This window comes from Sylvia atricapilla, chromosome 3 (assembly GCF_009819655.1).
Source record: "Sylvia atricapilla isolate bSylAtr1 chromosome 3, bSylAtr1.pri, whole genome shotgun sequence".
NCBI classification, from domain to species: Eukaryota; Metazoa; Chordata; class Aves; order Passeriformes; family Sylviidae; genus Sylvia; species Sylvia atricapilla.
In genome coordinates, this window is record NC_089142.1 from 78,758,494 (window position 1) to 78,786,395 (window position 27,902).

General features: G+C 39.8%; 1 protein-coding gene across 1 annotated transcript; it reads right to left on the reverse strand.

The window, feature by feature from the left end:
- Nucleotides 1-424: 424 nt before the first annotated feature.
- On the reverse strand, nucleotides 425-27,855 carry LOC136358469 (visual pigment-like receptor peropsin). The gene is made up of 6 exons (XM_066314368.1): nucleotides 27,735-27,855; nucleotides 19,015-19,220; nucleotides 5,705-5,804; nucleotides 4,305-4,409; nucleotides 1,704-1,927; nucleotides 425-1,044 (listed from the first exon to the last, which is right to left on the reverse strand). Exons 1-6 carry the CDS (start codon nucleotides 27,853-27,855, stop codon nucleotides 604-606), a joined length of 1,197 nt encoding a protein of 398 aa, XP_066170465.1. The 3' UTR covers nucleotides 425-603.
- Nucleotides 27,856-27,902: the final 47 nt, after the last annotated feature.

Consider the following 27,902-nt stretch of genomic DNA (forward strand, 5'->3'; position numbering starts at 1 on the left):
TTCCAACACAAAGTATTCTCTGATCCTATGATCAGACACACTCCCATGAGGTGCCTGTGGGGCCTGGGAGCCCTATGGTGGGCACATCTGGGTAACCTGCAGGGGGAACATGGTCTTTCTCACCACCTTGCAACCTTTGGGGCTATAGCAGCTCTACAGCAATCTCAGCAGGGCTTGCCTTCTCCTACAGCCATGGCTGTGAAGTACCACAGAGTTTAAACAATCATCTATAGCTGTGACTATTAAAGAGCAAATGACATGTTTGGAAATGTAGTCCAGAATTGCTAAAATTTGGATAGGAACATATTAGTTAATTTTGCTAGTTAATGCCTGCTCCTCTGAAGTCAGTCTTTTCCTGCATGCGTGTGAAAATCAAGTGTTTCTGGCACTGGGTGTGCTGCCCACATTTTAATGTTCTTTGGAGCATTTTGTACCTACATAGAAGGAAAATATCCCTTTACCATCTGATCTGCTTGAGTTGCACAGTCATCAGTGCTGTAGCAAGAAACAGATGGAATGGGAATTAGTAAATTACTCAAGCACTGCTCTGCAGAGGGTCTTCCTGAACACAAAGTGTGTGTGTGCATTAAGCAGCCACAAAGCTTACAATCTATCACATTCAATATTGGGATTATTGGATGGTGTATCAAGGATACCAAAATGCACTTCCCTGTTTGCTGGAGGTGGGGTGTTGGTTGGGCTTCCCACCCCGGAATCGGGGCTTGGTGCAGGGTGCATTTCTGGTGCATACTTCTCTTCTTTCTGAGAAGGCTGCGGCTGCTTTGGTTTGAGGTTTTTGAAACGTTTGAGCTTCACAGGGTCCTTGACTTCCTTGGCACAATGGAACAAGATGAAAATGTCCCTTCGAAATTTGGAGCTCATTCCAAAGTAGATAATGGGGTTGTAGAAGCTAGCAGACTTAGCAAACAAACTGGCAAGGATGCTGGTAAGGTTGGGCACTGGGTGACCATACGCAGACCATATAGAGATGACAGCATATGGTGACCATGCAATAATGAAGGCTGTGCAAATGACAATAGAAACCTAGAAGACAGAAGAAGAATAATCTTAAATCTGTTTTGGAAGACTACATTAGGGGAGTAAAACACTGAGAATAGTAACTTGAACACTCAGCTGGAAGGGAAAGGTCTGGATTACCTTGAGGCTTTGGCTTGTAGGAGAATATGGGCAAGCAAATGATTTGCTTTGATTCAGCCAGGCAGACCTAGGAGCGACATCCTGAATTTTGGCCTGGTGGTGTAGTTGAGAAATGCCTCATCTAACAGAATGAAAATAGCTACATTCCCATATGTTTATATGAATACACAGGGTTTCAGGTAGACTTAACTAAACAGTGAGTAAACTGAAATCTCCACTCTAAATTCTGAGTATGTTCAGAAGTAGTATAACTTCTGAAAGAAAAGAGCACATGCCAAATGTGATTTTTGGGTTTGTGCTATATAACCCACTCCAAATTATATTTAGATTAGTTTTCAAATGTGATGTAACAGCAATATTAATCAATTGATGCAGTAGAAATTTTAAACAAATCTCGTACTCTTCATGGGCTTCAGACTCGGTTGCTAGAGTTATAAAGAAATTCAATTGATTGGTTTTGTCCTTTTCTGTTCTAGTTGAGATCAATTTTTGGAAAGACAGATTTCTTTGAGAGGAATCCCACCCGACATGAAACCCAAACTCACCCTGGTGACGTCCCGCTCTATTCTCCTCTGTCTGTCTGTGGGATCACCCAGCCCTGTCAATGCATGGCTTAGTTTGACAGTGTTGATGATGGACACATATGAGAAGACCATGACTGTGACAGGTAGGAAAAAACAGCAGATAAAAATGGAGACGATGTAGGACTTGTAGATTGTAGAGAAGTTGGCTTTTGCCCAGTCTATCTCACATGTGCCATACATTCGATCTGGAAAGCAAGAATATGTTGGTTGCATTTTTAGAATATTTATCTACTTTTGAGCAATTAATTTGTTAGTTAAAATGCTGACTTTTAAAAATGAATGGTTCTACCTAAAAATTGCAGGGTCTACCATTAGTGAGACACTACCTGATCAGGGGCTTAAGGAAAAGGCAGTGGGAATAATTTGTAGTCTCTGGCTTGAACACTTTTATAATAACAGTTTAGTTCTTTAGGTCCCCTGATGTGTTTGCAAAGATGTCCTGATAGAAAACTTGACTTCTATAATGTTGAAGGTTTTTTTTATAGATTGTGAATTGTATATTTTTCTTTTTAAGTGAAAAAGCTGTTGTTTTTTTTTTTTTTTTTTTCCTGACAGCTATGACAACAAATTGAAATACAAATAAATGAAGCATGAATCAAAATTAGGTAAGTCAAGTATTAACAGGTCCCAGAGAAACTATACAGGTGAATACTACCTGATTTAGCAGCAGACCACTCCCTAACATCCAACAGTAATTCTGAAGAAAAAAATTCTCTTAATTCCTCACAGGTTATAGGAGATTTAAACAGGAGAAATTAAATGAGCCAAAACTTAAAATATCTCTTGTGATTCTCATCAAAAAGAACTTGATATTTTTATCACTGAAAGCTCTAGCTGTTGCTGTCTGAATGTGTTCTGTAATAGAAATAGATTTTTCTCTCCTTTGCCTTTTTTTGTCAGTAGACCTCAAGATTCAAAAATATAACCATAAAGTCTGGCTTGATTCTGGGTTTCTGCTTTTGAAAACTTCTGCCTCAAAAATGAAACCAGCCTCCAGATGACAGGAAAAGAAAATCCGGCAGGTTTTCCACAAGTCAGAATTCAGAGCTATGTTTTCCCCCTCCACAGAGACACAAACAAATGGCTTTCCCAAAAATCAGTGGGGGCCTGGGGGCCCCTGAAGATACTGTGTAGTAGTGAAAAGCCCGAGGCAGCCAGCTGTAATGTGCTGTGGTTTGCTGGTGCCTGCTGCTGGATTTGCTGCTGCTGGGCTCCCTCATCTCTGTGGGTGCCCTCACTGGAGCTGTCTTTAGAGACAGACAGCCCAGGAACCCAAAATTGCTGTGAGTCTCAGTAGGGAAAAGCACTCTTGGAAGCAGTCTCCAAAACCACTGTCAAGGAATTGAGTTCAAAAAGGGTCCATGGAGGCACTTGTATGTCCTGACAAAGTCGTGTTGCCCAAAAAGTCCCTGGCCCCAGTTTAAGGCCAAAACCAGACATCAGAAATCCCCCTATAAATGAAGAGCTGGTAGATTAATGTAAAAAGAATACAGATCACCAGAAGATATACAGAAAATTACCAGTCCAAAACAACCAAGTTTATGACATGTCCACAGCGCAAAAATATGACATAATATTCAGACAGTCTAATAAACAGTTTGGATTTGTCTCAAACCAAAGGTCCATTGAGCCTAATACTTTGAGAGTATTTTGGTTTGTGAAGGATAGAATATTAACCAACCATAGGACTGGGTGCTTTTCTCACAACCATACTTCAAGGGTCCAGAGGTACCTCAAAGCTTACGTAATTAGTAAGTAAGAAAATATATGCACATAGCTGCTTCAGTAAGTCTCCACAGATTCCATGACTTCTCAAAGAATGCAGAGGCCTACAGCATCCAGACAGGTAACTCCTGGACAATGTCAGTTACATGATTTCAGTTGTTGGGACTTCTGTATAATTGTGATTTGTTCCTAGATATTTGTTTTGTTGAATTCTTTCAGGGTTAAATTGAGGCAATTTCTCCATCTTTCCCCCATGAAGAAATTTTCTGTTACATGCCTTAGCCACTGAATTTCTGCAGTATTCACTATAATTTTTTTTTTCCTCAACCTACTTTTTTTTAGTATGGCCTTATCTTGCATCCCAATTCTTTCTTGGACTGACAAACTTCCCAACACCTTTGAGTTCCTGTGCTGTGTAAGTTTTCATATTTTCAACAAATTGTTCTGCCAGATCTTTCTGACTAGTCTTATTATAGTTTCAAGCTTAACTTGCTGGAACTTGTGTTTTTTGCTAGTTTCCTAGTTTTTGCTAGTTTTTGAAGGATGTCTTTTGATAGTTTTCTTTATCTCACTGCTTAACCATGCCAAGTATTTCTGGCCTCTCTTTTTCCATAGGCAATATGCACTTGGCCCAAGTCTTTCCTGTGATATCTTCAAAAAATCTCTTTATAGCTGATACCAAAGCAGGCAACACTGTGCCTACGTCACACACGATGAATGATTTTCTCAGTTCCTCTGATAATCGGTCTGGTTTATCACAAACAGCAAGAAGGAAAGGTAAGTATCTTTGTGGAATGGAGAGGTGCCAAGCAAGAACAACTGAAAAGTACCTGTTACCTGTATAACTGCCCCAGCCAAGCAATGGGGCTGCGGACCAGAAGAAAGCTGCCACCCAGATGAGAACCAGAGCCACCGACATGCTGCTGTTGCTGATGCAGTGACCTGCAATGGCATGCTTAGGTCAGAAAGCAGTACTTGGAAAGGCAAACATATGTCTGAAATCCAAATGGACTCCTATACCAGCAGATAATAAGTAAAACACAGTTATTTATAAAAAAAATAAAGACAGAAAAATGCATATTCATAAGAAAAGTTTGATTTTGAAAGCATCTGTCAGGTCTGTGTTACCACTGAAGTGTGGAAATAAATGTTTTTAAGCAGAAGACACTGAGCACTGAGCAATTAGCAAAGTCTATGTTAGGCTTATGCTTTGCAATTCTGTAACATGCAGGAAAGAGTTGTGTTTTACACAGAAATGATAAATCTAAAATGATAGATCTAAAAATCAGGGGATTTTCTTACTCACTTCAAGATTTTTCCCTGTTTAAAAGGAGCAAATAGCTCAGACTGTATTAACCATTCAATAAAAAAGACCCAATCTGTCCTTCTGTTTCCATACACTGTGGTTATTTCTTCATTTATGTCCTCAAAATTTCTGTGATGTTATACTGGGTACTTGCTCAGATTTACTTGAGATTCAAACATAAATTATCAGATGGATATGTGGTAGAGCTTTACAAAAGAGAAATGTGGGTTTCAAATATGACTTACATGCAATGAATAGAAGATGTGGGATGACATCACAGCCGAACTCTATCAGCTCCAGCAGCATTTTGTGCTGAAAGTTAACTTCAACAAGTCTATCATTACACCAAGAAGAACATTCTGTGGAAAAACTTACCTCCCTGCAGAAGTTCTTTTCACAGCAAATACTCCTTGGGCAAGTAAAGAGAAAAACTCATCTAATGCGTCCCATGTACTTACACATACTTTCCCTGCAGACATTGATAGGTTCCTGCATGAAACGTGGTGCAAGCCACTTGCAACAAAGGCATGAAAATTGATCTGATCCCTGACCAGGAACTTCTCAAACATCATCTCATAGAAGATGGATTTTTTTTTCAGGGAGATCCAGACAACAATCTATAACTTAGGAGCAACTTGAGTCATATTTTGAAGAACACAGAGGGTCAGCAGTACCTGTGGAATTTTTGGCACAAGGATGAATTTACCCATGGTGACCCAAGCACACTTTTAATAATTTGGCTTTTACTTGAGTTAGCCCTGAAGGATTCTATAAATACATGTTTGTAATGTAAATGACTTATTATGTCCTGGTTTTCAATCCTTTCAATTTATATGTAATATAAACGCCTGACTGATAATAATGACTGAGTGAAATACAGATTTGCACCAGGTTCAGTGAAGGCAGAACTGGACTTGCCTTTATTCCTTACCTCTCTCAGGATGGCAGCCCTTGATATAGCGTGTCACACTGATCACTGTAAGGGTATTAATACTAGCCAGGCCAAAAAGAAGTGTCAGGAAGCCATCAACCTGAAAAACAAAGCAGTACAGGATGTTCTGTTACTGCAGAGATTTGATGGGGAAAAGAAACACAGGAATTTCTCCTGTCGTTTTCATGTTAATGAACCCGAAACTTTTTCCAGAAACCAAACTAGCAGGGAAATACAAAATGTCAGGTGCAGTTATCTTCTATAGGGTCAGTGAGCAAGTAAATGTTCAAAAATTATGTAAGTGCTCTGTCATGTACATACAGTAAGCAAGCAAGCACACCCTTACATCTATGCTTCCCTTAAATGACTTGCTAAATGAAGGAGAAAAACTTTGAACTGGAAAGAAGAAAAGCCCTGAACAGGCAAAAATGCCCCGGATGCAGCTGCCCTGCTTATACAGAACATGCAAACATGCAAACTGATCCAAAGAAATTTAAGCCAAAGAGGGAAGAATGTAGGAGGCAAAGGGCTGAGTGAGAAAATACTATTTATTTTTTTTTTAAAGGCCTCAAAACCTAAATGGACCCCATATATTGAGTGTCAATGTGTGGTGTTTCTGGTTGCCTGCTATTTCTGCAGCCCTGATCCTCATCCCCTGGCTGTAATGCTGGGAGGGCTGTGCAGCTCTGTGGCTCCTGCTGACATCAGTACATCAGCCACATCCCAGGACAGCCACAGCTCTGAGAGCTTCATGTCCAGGTATAAGCAGGAAGTTCTGTTGGCTGTAAAGGACATGGATGCAGCCATCTGCTATGGAGCACTGCATGGCTGGGAAATGATCCAGGCAAAATGCTGACAGCCAGTCCCTTATTGTTTTTGAATCTTGCAATGACACATTAAGCTGTCCAGAGCAGAGAAGCTCTTGGAGGTGCCAGTTTTACACCTAATGAAGCAAGAATATTAAGCAAATGTCTCTGGACCATAACTTGGCACTAAAATACTAAAATTATTGGTGGAAAGGTACATCATTGTTCTACAGGAACAAACTCTGTCTTTGTATTTGAGCACAACTCCTGTGGAATTCAGTTTAATCCCAGCACTGAATCTGGGGCTTTAACCCAGGCTTAAAGCTAAGACCTTGGCAGATTGTATAAATTAAATTGGGTGAAGGGTTAGAAAAAGGGCTGCTTCATCACTTCCTTCACTGGTGCTTTTTCTTACTACCAGCGTCCTCATATTGACTCTAAATACTTCTTATTGCCAGCTTTTACAGATCCATCACATTTTAAATGCATACAAGGCTTGCAACTACAACAATCTACACTCACCTGTCCTCCAGTTACAGTCAGCTCATGATTTGTGTATGAATGCAACCATGTTTAAAAGAGACTTTCTTGGATGTCTCAGCTACTTGCTAGAAGCTGTACTTGGCTGAATTTTGTCTGCTCTGTGCTGTGGATGTTGTAGAAATATCTAGATATGTAAATGTGTTCTGTGTTTCATTAGCCTCACTGGTTCAAATAGCTGCCACTTCTCCATTTGCTCTAACAATACTTCATAGATGCAGAAAATATAATGGCCATGATCTTAAGGAATTGCATTAGTTATTAGATTAGAAAAGAAGGAGTATTTCAACAAGGATGTAAATAAACACTTTGAAATTAAGTCTAAAGAGCTATGAGATTGAATACTAAAAGAGAACAGGCTTCTCACCATGTATCATAGACCTATGTTAAAATCAGGGGGATTTTTCTGAAATAGATCTGGTTTTTTAATCACTGGCAGATGTGGCCATTTTTCTCCTACTCTTCTTCTCTGATGTCAGACCAAAGAGAGACAATTATATCAAGTGATTGCTTCAAACAGCCTTTGAGCACACCTGCAAGGGAGGAAGGTGGGCCTAAAAGTACACCCTTGGCTTTTAAGATGAGGCTGTCACCATAAGAAAGAAAAGCCTAAATGTTTTCTTTGGAGTGGTGCCTTGCTAAAAGAAAATGCAGTTTTATCTAAATCAGCATAGTTCATAGGACCGAGCCATTGTCAACACCACATCTTGTTCTCATACTGTTTCATACCAGCATTTCATCAGCTCTTCTGCTGGTGTGGGGGCTACCACCAGAGATGTTAGCAATTCCTAATGGTTTGTAAGTGGCTGAGTGGCAGCAGCCTCCCAGAGCAGCTGTCCCCATGCTGGCCACAGGCTTGGCGGCTTGGCAACAGGTGACAGCGGGAAATGTCATGAAGCACAGGGAGCTCTGGGGATGACAAGAGGTGAATAAAAGAGGTAAATGGTGGCTCTCAAGCTGCAGAACAGCCGGTACAGGAGCCACAGCATCTGGAGCACTTAACCACTAGAGACCATCCAACAGGCTGCTTTGGGAGCACAGTGGTCAGACCACTCTTGTCCCAAACTTTTATTGGTGACAAATGGCTTTTGAGCCCTGCTCTGTATAAATCCCCCAGCAAGTTTGTCAATGCTGCAACACTTATATATCATTGTCACTTAGACATATGTCTTTAGAAGAAAACAAATCCTCCTCTAGATACAACCAACTTAGTTCAAGCTTTCAGCTACTGGGTTTGGAAGAAAGATCTCTGCTACTTTTTCTGCTCTTGAACAGACAACACTGACTTTAGGTACTAAGGCAACTGCTAGGCACCCAAGTAGGTAACAACAGGAAAACTGCTTTGACATAGTCCCAATTTCTATAGACAGAGATTAATATCTGCAGGTTACAAAAATCTGGGACAATTTCAGTTTTCTGCATCTTTAAAGATATATGGAATGACAGCCAAGGAAATACTAGAATAGTATATAACATTTAATTACTTTAGAAGATTGATGCTCTTCCCCTTAAAACAGTTCTGGTTTTCCTTTTATTCTACCCCCCAGCCAGCTCCTTCCTTCCATAGTCATAATATTTCCTCCATTTTTGTGTAATGCAATTTTGTCTTTCCTTAATATTAATTATGATCAAATAGCAGCAGTGTTAACAGGCAATAATGAATTCTGACATAAACACAAAGTTGATTGCATGGTAATTTTAATAAACCAGCTTTCCTTTTTACCCATTAAGAAGCAGGAGTAGATTAGCAATTTTAAAAGCTTTTCTTTCAGTGCTCTGCCAGCATTACTCCCTTGGCTATATAGATACGCATGGAAGGTGCTCATTATCTTTATGCTGCCTGGAAGCTAAAACACAACTAAAGAAAAAATTGTGAGTTTTTTCTGCTTTGTACTTGTGCCTGACTTTAAATCTCACTAATGCTCCTGGAGCACTATTTACAGCCCACAATAAATAGAGCTCCTACTGCATGCAAATTCATTTACTTCAACACCAGGAGAGTTAGGAATCCCCAGTGCACTACAAAATGTTTAGCTGTGAGCTTGGGTGTGCCTCACTTTTACTATCTTTAATACTTATGAATCCCTACTGATTCATAAGGGTTGTCTTCATTTAAATCAGAATAAAATACAATTTATTGTTCCTATTAGTGGATTAATCAAGATTTAATTGCACAAAAGCAGATTGCCAAAAGAGCTATTACATTTCATTTTGGGCCAAAACATTGATCTCACCAGCCACAAAGGCTGCCTCACTCCCTCCTCTGGCCAACTGCTAAATCTGTTGCAATTTCCCAAAGTCCAGTTGTTTCCCTTCAGAACCACAGCATCCTGCATTTTTCTTCTATTGAAAATGACACAATGAATATATAAAGAAAAGCATAAACTTCAAAGGGGATTATTTGCCCACAGCGTATACTTAAAGTTGCCACAATAAGCTCTCCCAGGACTATTATTTTTTTTTAATACGGATCAGATTATTCTGAGATCATAATGTAAATAGATAATGGCAATAAACCTCATTCAACATCAAGAAACAGAAAAGCACTTAAATCAATCTTCAAGAAACACATATGTAAAAACAATCGTGGACACCTTTGAATAGATATTTTAAAATTAGACCCCTTAATTTTAAATCAAACTATTCCTGGAAATATGAAGTAATTTTGAAAGTATTTCACTTGAGTCTGATGACAATATAATTCTCCCATCTCTCAAACATACTATGATGTGTCAACTGGGCTACAGTAACTCTTAAGTCACTGAAGTTCTAGAAGAATTACTGAATTCAATAATCAAAATTAGTGTTCACAGAAGACTATTTAAGACTTAAAATGCGTAGTGTTCCTAAAGCACTCAGAGGAAAACTGAGAGGAACACTGAGGAAAATTTCTTTGAGATTTCCTACAATGCAGGAAGTGAAAGACACTCCTCATTTACTAAAGTTTCCACAACATCTTCTGCTCATGAGACATTTTTCTGGTATATTTGCATTCTGCCTTTTAAAACGTCTCTGTAGGCTTCAAGGGTAGCTATGCTTAGAGGTGATGGCATCAACCCAAGGCATTAGAGGCCTCTGAAACAAATGCCACTGCATATATAAGTAAACAATGAGAATTTATATGCTACATAATTAGAGAATTTAAACCATTAAGTGAGAGCATCAGACATTTAGTATTTTGCACTCACAAAGTGATTAAATCTTCCTGTGGACGGCATATATTCTATAGACAGAAAAATATGAATCCAGTATTTAGAGTATACTATTATGTGTCCAGATATGTAATTATACTAATTATACTATATAGTTAATGTATGCTCAGTGCCACTATTAATATATGCAGGTCAAGTTTTGGCTTTAGTAAATCTGGGGAGCTCAGTTTCATCTACCAGGTTAATCAATTGAGTTTCAAGGTATACTTACTTTGGGCTGACCTTTGGGTACTTGTAGTTGTAGCCTCTCAGGCCACAATTTCTGCTCCTAGTTGTACCTGCCCCTATCAAGGAGCACATCTATGCAAGCAACAACCCCATCATTGACAGGGACGCCCTTGAGTGCATGGAATTCAATGAACAGATAGAATTTCCTTACACAACCCTCATCAGACAATAATCTTACTTCAAATACTCTCTCTGCAAATGCTTTGGAACACCTGCTTTCTAGCTCCGGGTAGGTGCTGTGGAGTCATGGCAGGTTTTATGCCTCTCATTGTCCCCTCATGAAGAATAAATGGGGAGCATGCCGTTCACACCACCAGATCATCCAGACACAATGGAAAGATTTCCATCTTCAGATTAAACGCTGAATTGCCATTGTCTTTCTGTGAATTAGTGTAGAGGGAAATAAAGAAACACTAGATAGGAAAATCCAGCATTGCCCTTTGGGAACATCTCTGCTACACTGTAAAATGCTTTTCAGTGGGCCTGAGTCAAAACTTTAGTGATGTTAAATCAGAGTCTACTTGTTTATTGTTAGCATCACCATCAATACAAACAAAGAAATACACAGATAAAAGAAGAGAAGAGTCACCTGTCTTATCTTTACATTACCATAGAAGGCAAGACTTGGCTTCGTGGCCTGTAGATAATTGAGATCCATGAACAACGGATCAAAATCACACTTTTGTTTTCAAGGCATTGTCTTTTCCATTTCAGCATATCATGTTAAATGTTTCTTGAGGTTTACACACCTCAATGGGATAAGTCCACTGCTCACGGACTTTGACAGGACAGCCCAGAGACTACAAAAGACCCTCCACATTCTCCAAAGTATAGTCCTCTGGGCTGCCTCCTAACAGGAAGGAATCTGCTTCCATAGCCACCCTCAGGTTTATACAAGGACATCTCTGACTGCTGGCTGAATGCCCACAATTTAGCTTGTTCTGCTCATGAACGTCCTAGGCAAAGGGCAGGGCATGTTAGTGAGGGTATGAGCTCACCTTATGTGGCCAAGACTGGAACATGTTATTTTCCTGAAAACCTGAAAAAGCTGCATGGCTACTAGCAGACCTTCTCTATGGATCCTGTACCAAAAAACCAGGAGAGTCACAAACATTCCAAAGACTCCTAGTAGACCAGGGAGAGCATGGAAGGAAATATAAAAGATACAGTTTATTCTTGGCCTTAAAGAGTGATCTAGACATCACCAGGTGCAACATCATCCCTTTCTGCTGGGACAGTGGTGTGGAATTTCTGGATGTCGTGTCATATACAGCTAATTACAAGCAGCAGTCCTCTTGTCATTCATTCATTCAGCACAAGATCTAGGTCAGGATCTGATTTACTTCCTAAGTACTATCCGTGTTCTCACTTAATGGAATATGTTTTTGTGATAGAGAAGATGAGTAAACGTGAGATTGAGCTACATAAGATATTTACAAATTTTATTAGAGTGATATTTTAATTTCAGGTGAAATTTTGCTTAAAAGCCAGTGAGAGGATGCAGCACACAGAGAAGAGTCAGAAGAATATGATTTGTTCAGCCCTATGACAAGAAGAGCTTGAATGATGAAGGAGTGAGGGACAGTACTTTTTGAAAGAAAACATTTAATATCTTAAACATCAGCACAGAAGGATGTGGAAAGCTACTATTTTCCACATAGAGAAATAAGAAAACGGTATTTCAAAGCCCTCTGGGAAGAAAAGCAAGTACTGAAATCAAAGCTTAGGCTTTGTAAATTCCTGGTTGTCTAGGACCACTCTCAGACAACGAATGCCTAATCCAGGCAGCAGTGTGTGGTTTGACACAGTGCTTGGGTGTCACAGCAGGGGCTATGTCAGACTTGTTAAAAAAGGAAACAGATAGTTTGGGCATTCATAATTTTTCACCACCAAATATATAACTTACCTAATTAGTCACAATTGACTGCAGAAATAATAATTTAGAGGAAAATGAAGGAGAATTCATGACTAATGAAAACTGGCGGAACTTCCCTGAAGTCACATTAGTTACACTGAAATGATCTTCTATGTTGCTAATGATTCTGTTTCTGCAAAGGCAGTCTTTCCTCCCTTCCCTGCAGATGAAGTATTTTTCTCATTAAAATTCAGATCACAGATGTCTACATGAGTTGCTTTTACCTCTTTGACTGCAATGTGTAAACTCTTTAGATTATATGAAAGCAGACCAGAAATAAAGAAATAGGGAAGACTACTACCTCTGCAACTTTATATTTCTGTGTTTCAAATCTCATGTTGGCAAGAAAAGAAGAATGAGAATACATTCCAGTATTCATAATTGAGATATAAATTTGTTTCAGAAAAAGTGAAGGAAAAAAATGAATGGATGATGGAGCAATGTGAATGGGTGGTTAAGCTGGAACAAGTCTGACAAACAATGCATACAGACATTTGGCAGTAGTGGCTGTCTCTCATTTTCTTTGCTAATCTCCCCATCAGCCGTGCTGGGAAGGCAGTAAAAAGAAGACTTGTGAGGTTTAATTTTGGCCCTTCCCATTTGACATTGCTTTTATTACTGGACTTCACATGCGCTGTGGAGCTACCACTGGTCTCTCATCTCCTCAGAATGTAAGGGAGTACCACTCCACATAAAGTAATGTGTAAACATTTTCTTGGTATTTATAAAACACATAAAATCACTAATCAAGTCAAGAGAGTAAATAGTCTAGCTAAATAAACAATTGGTTGGCTTTATGCGTTATATTAACTGGACAGAAATCAATGTGCTCCAAATTTACTCTGTTTATAAAAACATAAATGACTTTAGGGTTTTTGATTTATCAGACAATTTACAGAAGAGTTTGTTAAAAGAGGAATGTATTAATCCTCTGTTTCCTCCTCAGACTAGATAAAGCAATATTTTACAATCTGTGTATAGGAAAAGAGATAAACGCATGTTCTGAGAAAACAAACACTATTAATAAAATATAAAAGAATTCATTCAAGATTAAAAGCCTTGCCCTCAAAACTTCTGAAAAGAGCCCATGTGTTTTTGTCATACTTTTCTCAGCATTTCTTACTGTTGCAATTTTCTTTTTGGTGTTTCAGACATTCGGTTCTAATTTTTACAAAAAGTGGATATTATTTCTTCTGAGAAATGTCATGATACAGCCCTAGATATTTAATAACACCCCAAATACTGGAGTTTTTTAGGTGCTAGCAAGAGGGAGTGACTGGAAGTTTAATCTCCAGAAAAGGGCAAGGGCCAATGTGCTCAGCTTTGCAGGTTTTGGTCACTTGCCTGGTGGGTGGAGAGTTGCGGCGCTGAGCTCTGCTCCTAGATTGGAGGTGACAAAGCTGGTGAGCAAATGAGGCTCCTAAGGAAGCCAACAGAACAAGGTGATGGAAATGTCTCACCCTCTGTTTAATTGTTCATATTTTACTTTTCAACACAAAAGATTGTTGACTCATTCCTTCCCTTAACTGTACAAGACCTTTCAAAAATTAAGCAGTGTCTCTGTAGAAAGCAGAGGGGTTGCTGACCCATTCTCCCTTTACCCCCACGGACTGTGTGGGAGAGCTGGATTCACTTTTCTCCATTTAAAGGTGCTCAGACCTGCATTCCCTGCCTTGGAACACAGACCCAAGACTATTCATCATAAGGAGGTGCCCATCAATCCCAAAAGCAAACAATACTGGGGCTAGAGACTAAAGGAGGCTCCCTACATTAGTGTCAGACATCCATTGGAGGGAAGGGAACCCTCCTTGTCCAACAGCAGCATTGTTAAAACAGTGATGATTTTCCATGTCTAATTTAGCTTTTCTTAGACTTTGCTATTTATCTGGGATTTCATATGGCAACTTGATGACTTACACCACCACAATCTGGAAAATCTGCTAAAGTGCAAGAAAGCTCAGACATCTGTGGGCCACTTACTCCTCAATGCATGCACACTAAGTCTGGTGCTTCCAGATAATTTTTGACTTCCTGGCCACACCATGCCTTTTTGGGATGTACATACTCCACAAATCTAGTGCTGTCAGGCAAATTGTGCATGAGTATATTAGGGCTAACAGAGTAGAACAATACCTGTTTTCATTGTGGGGCTCGCTGCTGACCACCACGTTGCCACGTGCTTCTGTCCAGACATGGATAAAGAAGCACTGTGTGAAGCATGGAAGCACTGCAGGATTCAAAATCAGATTTCCTCTCTGCTTTGTAGTAAACTAAGCCACAGGATGAAACAGTCATTTATCTTTCTTCTGCTCCCCTCAGTGTCTTTATTATGCTGCACAACATGAAGCAGCTTTGTAAGACTGAAGGCAGGACCTTGAAGGCTGGCCCTTGTGATGGTGAGAGCAGGCTGCAGGGACAGAGTCAGTGGGGGCAGGATCTTGTCTCACAAGCTCCTCTGGTGCTCAGTAATACCTCAAAGTGGAATTTTTTTTTTTCCATGGCTGCTCCAGAGGCTGTTTCTGTGCAGAGGATGGGATGCTGGGGATGCTCTGGCACCATCTGGCTGGCCAGATGGACTGGGAATACCTGGCTGACAGTGAGGTGAGTGCATCTGTGGTAACAGGGACAAGGGGTACCATGACCTGGAGATAACCACCCTGTGCTCTGGGGTGCACAGCCCAGACACATCTTACATGTAAGAAGCAGTCAGAAATAAGAAATGTTTTTTAAAAGAAGCCTATTCGAACAGAATGAGCACATGGTAAGAACAGTCAGTTTTCTTGATCCTCATAGTAAATCTTTAAGTGTTTGAAAAATTAATGTTTAAATAACCAAACTGCATTATCAAAAGGAATCTTAAAAAAATAGAAAAGTGAACTACTGGAAAGAAATTTAAACCGAAATACCAGGATTATGAAGGATTTCAAATTCTAAGGCACTCCATAGTCCATTCTTATTTTCAGACATGACTGCAATGTACCTATGGGGTCCAGATAAGTTATAATCCTCTCCCTGTATTTGGAGGCCTCCTGAAGTCTGCATCTTCTGCTGTATTTTTCATGCGATTAAAAAATACAAGAAAAACTTTCTACCGTTTGACAAATAAAGTTCAGAAGGAGTCATATTTGCCTGTTGAGGATGAATATTTCTCTACTACCTACATGTAGGAACATTTGCACGCTGTTACTTACAAGTTCCAGTGCAACTTCTGGTTCAGCAGAACATACAAATAAAACAATATGTGAAGGACAAAAATATATTCTGAGATAGCTTTTCACTAGGAATATGGTCAGTGGGGAAACAGATGGCTCTTGGTCACTGGGTTACATTCCCTGACCTGAAATTTACTATATGAACCAGTTTATGTACTGACCATATTGGGAGAGGCTGAAAAATGGATGTGCCAGAGACTGACTGTCCTTCCTCTGTCCAGTTCAGGAATGAAACAGTAGTAGAGGAGAGGCATAAAAGTGAAAGGACATTCCAAAAGCCATCATTGGAAAATTATATTTGTACCAAGCATTCAGCAGAGGCAGCATTTGGATACAGATGTATCTTAATTAATTAATTAAAATAGTAATTAATTAATTAAAATATCAATCAATTAATTAATCAAAATATTAATTAACCTTATTAATGAGATAAAAGCCCTGTCAGACTCAAAAAAAAATATTTGGCATGGGACAGAACAGTGTTGTTTTTTCCATATAGAAGAGGAGAACAGGAGAACTCCTCTCTGTCCCTTTCAGCATGTATGCAGTGAGGTGATCCTTGTAGCTGGAGATAAATCTTTTGTTACAGAGAGTTTTCAAAGACTAGGCTGTTTTGAGAGAAGGACTCTTTGTCTGTCTTTCCCCCACTCCCTTCAACCGGGGCAGCCAAGGATGGTGAACCTTAATGTTGAAAAATGTTACCTGAGGGCACAAAGGTAGACCCGAGTCAGAGGAAAACAAAATAGTTAGGTGGATTAAGTGAGGTGAGCTCATGAAGTTTCTTCATAAACAGAAATGACAGGCTAGCTTGGGAAAATAGAATTTCCCTAAGCATACCTGACAGAAGAAGCTGACTGATCAATAGCAGCAAATGTGTAGTGAACCGGACAACAACAGAAAGGCAAGTAAGGCCATCCTCTGGACTCAGCAAAACAAACCAAGCAAGGGAAAACACACGGGCCATGCTAAGGAAAGAGCCATGCTCATGGATGCAAAGTGCCACCCCAGCTGCTTGCAGAGAAGCCTGAGCTCATGAGGGGAGCAAGAGACACCGACTTCAGAGGGTCCTGACAGAAAGCATGGGCTTTGCCTTCATGGCACAGAGGTCCTCATTCCTCGTGTTCTACCTGTGTGACCCCTTCTAGTAGGACTACAAATTCAGACTACAGCAATCAAAACACTATTGCTGCTCAACATTAAACATTTTCAGAATTACCTTTGTGCTGGCTGCCCACACACGCATGGAAATTTTCACATCTTTTTCTCATGCAGAGAAGCTTCCTGCCATTTCTGCACAATATTCTTGCTAAAATCCAGCCACTCTATTTCTGTAACCTATCTTTCTATCACTGGCTTCTGTTTTGCTACATTTATAAATCAGGAAGATGGATGCCAGTGTTTACACATGTTTTTGAGGTTCCCCAAAACTAAACAAAACATTGATGGAAACAGGAATCCTACATGATGTTCTCTCAACAAGCCGTAACTAGCTTGACCACTCAGCAAGCCACAACAAATCCAAACTTAATTCAAAGTACAAATTGACTTTTCCAGATTACAATTAATTTTTAATTAGCATTAATAACAAATTCATACTTAGAATGGTTAATGTTACTCTCTAGAGCCTACAGAGGTCTACCAAAGCAGAAATTTTAGTGTTTTGCTAATCAGAGTCTCAAGGAAAGCCAATAAATTATTAGTGTCCTGCAAAAAGTCTTTGGATCCCAATGCTTTAAAACCCTTGAAAAGGTAGTTCAAGCACAGCAAGATTAAGATCCATCACACAAAGTTCAAGCATGCCTCTATGCCAGTGTTTTTAAATCTTAAAAAAAAAAAGCCAAGATATGCTATTTCTTGCCAATTCTGTGTGTGCTGTTTTACACAGTCCCCAAAAAAGGAGTCACAGTGCAGACAGGGCTCTGAAAGAGCTTGGAGTAGGGATGCAGAAAGGTCTTTTAATGCTACCTCTTTCAACCTTGTGCGTTGTAAGCATTAAGTTACACCACTGACCTTGGGTCAGGATTTCACACTGAATGGCTTACCCAGATTTACTTACACAGGAAATCTGCAGCAAAGCTGGAACTGGACCTGGAGATGCAGATTTTATTTTTCCTTTCTCAATCATAGCTCCAGCCTTCCTTGAAAGAGGGGGGAAAACCCCATCTGTTTAATTCTGAGTATGGATGTGAATTTTACAGCTTTCAGGTACGTGTTTATTTATCTGATGACTTTTAAGTTTTCCATGAATAAAAAATTTCAAAGTTTCTGCTCAAAAGACCTTAGATTGCAACTGTAGGTGATCTCATTAGAGAAAGAGTGTGATTTTACTGAGGAAATAATTAGCTTCATTTTAATAAATCCTTTTCTGCCAAATGACTATAGAGATACATTTTAAACAATAAAATAATAATTTTTTAGATCAGGCTAAAGCTCCTAGGTTAATCAGTTTCCTACAGGAGGTCTTTCTCTCTGCATAAACTGAACCTTTTTATTGAAATGGAGGGGACATGACCTGTAAATGTTCTTTCATCTATGTTGCACAACAGCTCAACTTCTTCCTTAAAAAAAAAAAACCAAAAAACCAAACCTCCAAGAAAAGAGGATTATTTCTCTTTCCCTTTTCCTTCAACATGATCTTTCTTACACCTTGCCGTAGGCTATCCTGTCATTTCCAGATTTTTGATTCCCTGATGAAACAGAGTCTAATCTTTCTCACAGAGGTTTTGCTGAAAGCACCAGGGAGGCAGCTTTGTGTGTATCTGTCCATAGGGTGCATTTATAGTCTGCCCACGTAGGTATGTTTCAGAATTAACAATAATAACTTTTTCTGAGTACTCCAACAAAAAGCTCCCTTCAAGATCAGGGGTGACTGTGCCATAAAGTTAAATCACTCATTCTACCACAGGCAATGAATCCACCAAGAGTTTAGGAATGTGATTGAAGAGTTACAACAGAGTTATTGCAAAAAGTTGTACGATAAAATGTATGGGTATGCCCAAATGCTGTGTGAAGGCTTTGCTCTACAAGCCTTGTCAAGCAGGAGTTGACATTGGCGCTTTAACATTTGGCTTAAAGCAGCAACCAGGTTGGCCTCAGGTGTCCTGAAGACAAGCACAGCCTATACCTTGATTCTCTAACATGAGTGTGATCTCTGACATGACGTAAAAAATCCCAAACTAGTATGAATTATTGTGAATACATGGGAAAAAACCCACTGAAAATTTGTGAAACACTGATCAAATGCATAGGCTTTTAGGCGTAACAAAAAAGAACACTGTCGTTTTGAAAGGTTAGCGATTACCTTTCATTCTTTGGGTGCTGACTGGTTATTTATATACAGCACACCCACAGATATAGCTACATCCCTTTTGTCTTATTAAGTGTAATCCAATCTTACCTGGCAAGTCCATATTGATGTGATAATGAATCCATCATCTCTGAAGACATTGAAGATTTCAATGATGCCCCGTGAATAACCAAACACAGAGATACTGGCATCTGACACTGCCAGGTTAAATGTGAGGTAGTCGGTAGGCTGCAGAAGATGTCTTTGTTTATACAGGACAAAAATCACAATGCTGTTTCCAAACCAAGACAACCAACCTGGAAAAAAAATTAAATCCATGGAACTTGATGATCTTTAAGGTCCCTTCCAATTCAGTCCATTCTATGACTCTATGAAATCAAAAAGCAAATAAAGTAAGAAGTTGTTGAGTATGTAAATGTATGACATATCTTCTAAAATTCCCTTTTGTTCCATTAGAAGCATATTAAACCAGATTATCCACTAGAAAACTATGCATGAAACCTTTTTGAGCAGCTGGGTACATTTCAGACATAGAGCAGGTGAGTGAGTGTAGCAATAAAACAGAACAAACACAAAGAGCTGCTGCTACACCTACTGAAGATGGACCATTTAAGGCCTTAAAGTAGATTTTTTTCCTAAAGCTTTTTTCCTTAAGTGGATAGATGAAACTCATAAATGTTACACCTGGGAAAAATAGGAAGGAAGAAAGATTGGTAGAGTGGAGCAGAGACTACTAACAATCTGCCAAAATCTGCAGCTGTTCTTCATATACAATAATGGATACAGAAAGTTCATGCACATAGCCAGAGAGCTGCTTTATCATTTCTCCATAAAAAAAAAATCCAACTAGTACAACTAGGTTTCTTATCTTATGACAGTCTAGAACCTTGCAGCAAAGTCTGCCAGATGGGAATGTTTTTCAGTAATGCACATAACCCATATGAAGAGAACGTTTGGGATAGAACTTCAAAGTCAAGTCTCTTTTATTTAATTTTAGAGAAAGTTGCATTCTCTCTTACTCTCCAGGAACAGAGATGCCTGCCTTGTATGTGTGTAAGTATGTGAGCAAAACACAAGGGAGATAACTGTAAAGCTGGTGAAAGTCAGACACTTATTCTGCTGGAGAGGGTAGAGTTTCCAAATGTCCATGGCTATTGCTCTGCCCATCAATGAAAGACCCTGGTGGCTTGCATCCCACTTTTTTAAATTACACAGATGTGCAGAGATTAATGACTTTTAGAAAGTATACCGATAAGTGTCACGTTCAGTGTTGAAAATGTGGCTTTAGCTGGTTAAGGGGGTGAGGGCTGAGAGTGTGTCAGACAGCACCTGGCTCCCTGCTGGCTCCTGCTTCTATCCCACAGACCAGCTCTGCCACTTGTGACATTGGTGGACTCACTTCACCTCGGCAAGGCAGAGCAAGACGTGACCTCTTTTGAGTGTCTGCTGCCTACGACAGGATAAAGAATGCAATACCTGGCGACTTATGCCAGGTGACAATATTACAAGGTGAGGGAGAAAAGAGCTGACCCCCAGCCCTCTGCCCAGGCACAAATAGTAGATAACTCAGAGTAAGGCTGCTGTATATTGACCCAAAAAAACACAATAAAGAGGGATGTGACACGATACCACTGCACAGCATCTCTGGATATTCAAAGGAGTCTGTGTGATGAAAGATGGCTGACAGGTATAATGTTGTAGCAAGAGGGCAGCTGCCTTCCTTCTGGAAGCACTTCAGCGTCAAGAATCCAGCACGTCACTGCTGGGCTGCTGTGGCTAGGAAGGGAGGGGAGGAAATTGCCTCTCCATCTCCAGGCCATGTGGGAGCCTCAGGAGCTGAAATGCCAAAGAGCAAGACACTCGTTCTGTAAAGAAAGAGATTGGGCAGATACCTCCCAGTGAGGTGCTCTGGGTACTTGGGAATGGGAGGGAGGTGGTTGACGGGACAGTCTCAGTATGGTTCTCTGAACTGGTTCTTCTGTGGAGTAATTTACTTTTAATAGTTTCTCTTTGCAGCTTTGCCAAGCTGCTGCTGCTCTGCTGTGTTTAGTAAATGCACATGGTTTACTGTAGAGCATTTGAACTGGGAAGAGCTGAAATATCAGCATATGGTATTGACCAGAAACAGTCACTGGTGCAATGATACACTGAGCTATACACATACATTCTACATACACCTTGTTTCAAGACAAGCAGTAATAAATATATCTTTTTCTGGCCACTAGGTGACAATGTTTCTTAATCAAGACTTGTTTTGAACAACTGCATGTACTTTAACTCAGGGATTTTCTGACTTTTGAGTCTAGGTATTATAAATAGGCAGAGCAGTGAGCTGGAGGACAAAGGCTTTGGGGATGAAAGAGGATAGCCTGCAATGCAAACACGGGAGTTGTGTTGTTTGTGTATGTTGGTTCTACCCTCTGTGAGGTAAGATAGTTATCAAGGCTGTAGGTATGAAATATTCTTCCCTGTCCATATGAAGACATAGTGCTAAAATGGCAGACAAAATAAAATGGCAACTCCTTTGTAAACAGCGAAATTTTGCCAGTGCAGTGTAATGAATAGGAGGGCTACCCTCAGAGTGTCCCATGCCTGCCTTTCCTGGGAATACAGAGAGCAAATTCCCCCTAGCCTGGAGGGTAAGGGAGTTTTCAGATAAAGTGTCTTAAGGGAGAACTTGAGCAAAATATCACATCAAACAACACTGCACATTTTAGAACAATGAGAGGTGAGAGAGACAAAATACTTGTGATAATTTTTGGGAGCTACCTTCACAAACTGAGATTGGAAATGAGGGAAGCATAGAGGGAGATAAGGTTACAGAATGAGAATGATTTCAGCAGGTAGATACAGTCCTCTTAAGCAAAGCAGTGGAGGACCTGCACTGGCATATCCAGTCCCTAAAATGGTCTGTCTGGGTAGCACACCATATTAATTTGGATTTAAAAAAAGAAGAAGAAATTGAAGAAAATCACTTTTTAGTAACACATACAGTAACAAAATCAGTGGCAACATAAATGTGATGTCACCTAGAGTATGGGACACTGCATCTCTGTGCCATCAGATACATTTGCTAGTCTGAGTTGCTGCCTGTACTGACTGACTTAAAAAACCCCAAACAGGCCACCTCAAAACAGAAAATTGCCCCAATCAAAAGAACACCTCAAACCAAACCACCCCTCTCCCTTCCTTCCCCAAGCCCTGACAGCATAACAGGGCAGAAGGTTGAAAATGCAAGGCAAGCACAGCAGTAGCTCTGACACTATCAGTGAGGGCAGAAATCTCCTCAACTGCATTGCAGCGTGTGCTTGCCTCAGGGGACACCAGAGGTAGATCAAGAGCCTAGAAAAGAAACCTCTGAACTTTGCAGTGCCTCCATGTTACCAGGTGTCATCTCTGTAAAACAGAAGATAGAAAAAAAAACAACTGAGGGAACTTGTTCCATGTTTTGCAAGCTGTCCTTAATATTCACTCCAAAGTGTATGCAGAAAAAAAATCCCAAACCTATCCCAAAATCCAAACTAAAGGTAATCCTGGTGAAAAAGACAGATTTCAACTGAGGTCAAAATGTGACAAGAGAGAAAAAAAAATAGCAACTAGGTAGAAACTGAGCACTGCCATCCAGCATCAGGTTCAGAGATTTAAATCCATCACATTCTTCCCACAAGCACAGTCAGAGGTGTTGTTCATCAGAGAGATGTTGGATGTTCTGATGTGGCAAGATACACAGATAACATGCAATACTGAAGTAGTTTGGCAAACATAGTGAGGTAGGAGGAAGAGGATGGACAGCAGTATTAGAAATGTTGTATTGCCCCAATGTAATTTGGTAGTGATTCTTCTCTTGGAATAACACTCCCCAAGAGAGCATTTTAATCCACAGATGTCAGAAGCACTCCACAACGGAGTCTGTTGCTGCTATCCATCCATGATTTCTTGGGGAGATATAGAAGAGCTGCCAAGCAAGCTGCTGAAAGTGAGCTTGTTTGGCAGCCCTTCAGCTATTCACAAACTCCTGTGTCAGTGGGGTGTCCACAAGCCCATGCAAAGAAAGCACCAGAAAAGTAGCCAGAAAGAGTGACTAAGGAGGATGAAAATTTTTCCACTGAAAGCAACTGAGAACAGTGAGATTAGCTTTAAGACTATCAAGAAAGTACATTATAATTTTACAAATATTTCTGTCAAATCACACAAGATTTTGCCTTCAGACATGCCTTATTTTTCCCTCATGTACCTGGGATAGTCTTTGAACAAGCAATAGGAACCTGAGGCTGCATGCAGTTTCATTGTTAACATTATTTCTGAAGAACTAAATCTGGCACAAGTATATTGATAGCTCTGAGCTGGTCATCCATGTTTCCAATAAATTAGTTCAACTGTGCCCAGCCAAAATAGGTTATTATGCTTTCTACTTAGACTTGCTCTTATTAGACATTGTTGCATGGCCTTTACTTGTGAAATTTAACAAGACTGAATTAGAAAAATGGGTATTACAACTCAGCCATATGCAGTTTAAAATATGAAGCCTCAAGTGGAAGAATTCAAGGAATGAGAACAAAAGGTGAGGCTCAGTGTCACAGGACAAACTAGGACCTTTCCTCAGCAAATAACCCTTCTCTAGGACAGAAATTGGATTGAGCACCTTAATGCAGAGCAGGCATGAATGAAACCAGTTACAAACACAACTACATATACACAAGCATAAATGCCTATCAGAGGAGGCTTGCTCCAAAAGATTTTCTTGCTGCAGAAAACTTTAATTAAAACAGTGATAAAATCCAGAGAATTTGCAAAGCCGTCATTAACTATTGCAACTGTGAAGTGACCCTACTCTGTTTTCAGTCTTTGGTGACAATTATACACACAATATCCTGTCCAGGGCATATTGCCAGTTCTGGCAGGAAGGAGAAGAGTCATCTTGTTTTAGACTTGACAAAGCATGGATGGATTATTTGTTCAATAAATGCAATAATTTTGGGGATGAATGTTCTGTGAATAGCTTGTTTCCTTTCCCACCTTCTCAGATTTATCTGTCAAGCAAAATTCCAAAATAACACTCATTCTGTCACTTGTCAAGTAACAGTTTACTATTACCATTCGGAAGTGTGTGCCTTTTAAAGGCATGTTTGGATCTTGTGGTCTGTCCTGATGGGACTGGTAATGCACTCAGCATGCCTTTCTGAAGGAAGCACTCACAAAAAGTCAGAATTTGTTCTTTAATAAATACTCTCTGCTATTGACTTAAAATTTCCTTTTATGCCTCGTATTTACTCTAACAAGCCCGGTTAAATGTGAAACTTGAGGAAACTAACAGAGAGCAGATTGTGTATAAATGCAGAAAAAAACTCAACTTAAGAATTCCAGTTAATAATTATGAAGCAAAAAATGCTTAATGTTTTTTCCCCATGTCTAGCAGCCAGCAGCAGTGGGCAGTGCTTTTAAATTTCACCTCATCATTTAAATTGTACAAGGATTTTCCACAGTACTGCACCGCTTATGGTGTAGGCAAAAGGGGGTCAGATGTAATCCCAGCAGCAGGACAAGCTTTCACCTGTCTGTTAGAGACAGTTCTGAGCTCATTGAAGGGAAGGATGGGAGCAGAATGCTGCCTTCAGAAAGAGGATGCTGACGCAGGTGACCTGGCGCAGGGTAACACAGCAGTTGTTATCCCTTGCAGACAGTCTCTCTAAGAATGGATCACTGCTGTTAGATGGGCATTGCACCTTCCCCCCATTTTTGCTGGTCCCCTGGCCAAAGCTTTAGCAAGAAGAACAGTGGAACAGTGGCTTGGATGCCAAGAAGCAGTGCAGATCTCAACGTTCACCAACACTTTGCAACTGCACCATACACTTCCTACTGGTTTGCTTGTGATGTCAGTGTGTGACACCACCGTGCTCAGGCTGCCAGGCAGGGTGCTGAGAGCCCCTCGTCTGCATCCAAAACTGCCTGGCTGCTGTACCATGTACAACACATACATCAGTGTCCTGTCTGTCACAAATGACAGCTGTGCTACCTGTGAGAATTTCCAGGAGAGGACAGACAGAGGCTTTATCTCAGCAAAAGGTGTCAGATCATGGTTCTTGGATATTCATGTCCCCTGTCAAGATGTGTGGCTCTGGGAAGGCTTGGCCAAATATAGTTAGGTTTTTAAAACTTTATCCTGTGAAGGTGAGGAGGTTCAGAGGAACCACATCTCCTGGAAAAATGCTAATATAAATCACATGCATCTCTTTGGTTTTGGAAAATGCATCAGAATTTGCAAGAAACTGCACTGCCATACTTGGGTTCAAAAGAGAAGAAAACATTTAGTGACTACAGAAGTGTAGTCAATGAAGCCACTTTCCAAGGCATCAAAAACCCAAGAGTGCAAAAAATTAACATTTTTGAGGCTTTATGTGAGGAAGTATCCATAGACTCCTGCCCAATGTAGATTGTCTTGCCAGACTCCTAAAGCACCAGAGGCACAGGAAGCTAGATACACAGACTGGCCTTTTTTCTCTGCTGCCAGAAGGGCAAGAGGGTGTCTGTATGACAGAGAACTTGTTCTGCCACATCACAGCTCCCTGGATAGAACGAGTTATTGGTGCACACAAAGCTAATAGCTATAAATTGCTGTGGCTGGTGCTTGCACAAGGCGACAGTAGACCTTTGAGGGGAAAAGAAATGGGGACTTTTCTGATTTATGTATAACTAACAGATTTTTTCAAAAGTTATGATTTCAAAAAGGTATATTATGTCCATCAATTTTAACCAGATCTACACTACACTTACACTTGGAGTACTGCTACTTCTGGCTGTAGATTCTCTCCAAGAAAATGAACTTGAGTTTTGAATCTTGAGGTAAGTTTCAAGAACATAAATATGACATGCAAAACACTTGTAAGCTTGGCTGAAGAATCTGAAGAAATCAAACCCCAAAGCCTAAAGACTCAGCACCTAGATATTTGCTAGATGTGAGATCACTCTCAGGAGGCAGGAGAGAAGAACATCTCTGCTGGTTGATGGACGGAAGAAGTTTGAACTACCAGTGTAGTAGATGCAGAGGCAATACTGGGAGGGATCAGTGGAGCTGATAGAGAGTAAATATGAATAGTGATGGCAAGAACTTGCTTGGATGCTGTATTCAGTCCTGGCTATAAGGCTGCTGGGATGAGAGGGGAAAAGATGTTATGAGAGGAGATAAATAAATATAATTATACTCTGCCCTCCAGTCAACAAAATAAATTTCCCCCAATTGCGTAGTATAAGAATACAGAGGTTGACCTCAGGGTATGGTTGTTCCTTCAGGAACATAGACTGGCCACAGGATATAATTTGCAGGCAAAAAAAAAAAATCAATTAAAAGGAGTGACCAAAAATTGTATGAAGTTGTTGTGATCACTTTAGCTAATAATTTAGGTGGACTCCTATCCAACAGAGAAACAAAATCAGGAACATGCTTCCAATTGGAAGAGTGGTAGCAACACCAAAAAAACCCCCTAGCCAGCTACAGGAGGGAGCATAATAGCTGTGCAAATAAGATTATACATTGTCTCAGTAGGGGACTGGCCTTGCTGACCCAAGATGTTCTTTCTAGTCTTAAGTGCAACTGCCTAATTCTTTAGCTGATGGTGCAGACATTTCCCAGCCATTCATGAGGGATGCACAGATGTGAACAGAGTGGGGATAAATTGGAATACCTCTGATTTACCTTACAGCCACTCTCCTAATCAACTCTCCTAAGATATTAGCCATGTATATTTCTACTAGAATATCTGTTTTTGTTCTAAGCACAACTTTCCCTAGTTTCTATAGACAAAAGTAAGAAAGTCTTATGCAAATGTAATAGCTTAAATGTAAATACTTAACACTCAACATTTTAACTTCCTCAGGCTTTTGTCAAGTGTAAGCAGAGAGCTAATAAGTTAATTGAAATATAAAATAAGTTTGGAATTAAAACAAAATCTGTTATGCCAATCATTTAGAAACAAAAACATTTTTGTACATGCTGTTTAGAAGAACAGATTAAATAAAAGTAAAATTTTCTTCTATTTTTCTGTGACGTTCTATGGTTGAAATTTTTTATTACCTAGCTTGCTTGCACTCTTTGAAATTACATAAAACTTCCTTGTGTTAGGCAATAAGTCTGCCCAAAATAGATAATATCTCAACAAACAAAACAAAATTACAAAAGTGGTATCAGAGTGCATTTATACTGAGTGCCATTTTCAAATCTCTGTTATAACTTACACTAACTGTCTTTCAGAAGAGCTAAAAGAAACACTTGGTATTGTGACTAACACAGGATAAGGTTGCAGCACCAAGATCTTTCTTAGATCCTATTTGAAGAAGTCAATTTCTATATGCATCCAACATTTAAAGCAAGAAAAATACAAACAATAAATTTAAGAATCACAAAACATATTTTGTGTCTCTCCAGAAGATAACTGTAGGATGCCAAGTGATGGTCAACAGCCACAACTCTGAAAATCAGGGAATATTTATTCAGTGCTACTAAAACACAAGAAGACACAAAATTATCATGTACTTCTGATAAGGAACTTCTTTTATCTTCCCACATATTAAGCTTAATGAACATTAGTGGAAAGTTTAAAGGCTTGACTGTTTATTTTTCCTCAAGATTTCTGCATTGATTATAAATCTCTTTTTAACAAAAGCAAGCTGTACCTTTCTGATCTTCCAATTGCCAAAAAAAAAGTTACATTTTCTACCATCCTGTTCCATTAGGGATAAAACCCAAATGAATCACTTTGAATTTGATAACAACATCTATTTAAGAGTTTCCTTTCACACCCAAGCCAAATACCTACCTAAAGCCAACAGGTAGAAACCTATGATAGTCTCCCCTTGCTCTGTTACAGCTGCCTCTCTGGTCAGAAAACTGATGTTGTTGTTCCTCCAGGGTGCCTGTGCAGAAAACTGGACAGACATTTTCAGTGGAGCTTCTGACCAAGAAATCACCCTTCCTCAGAATGTCC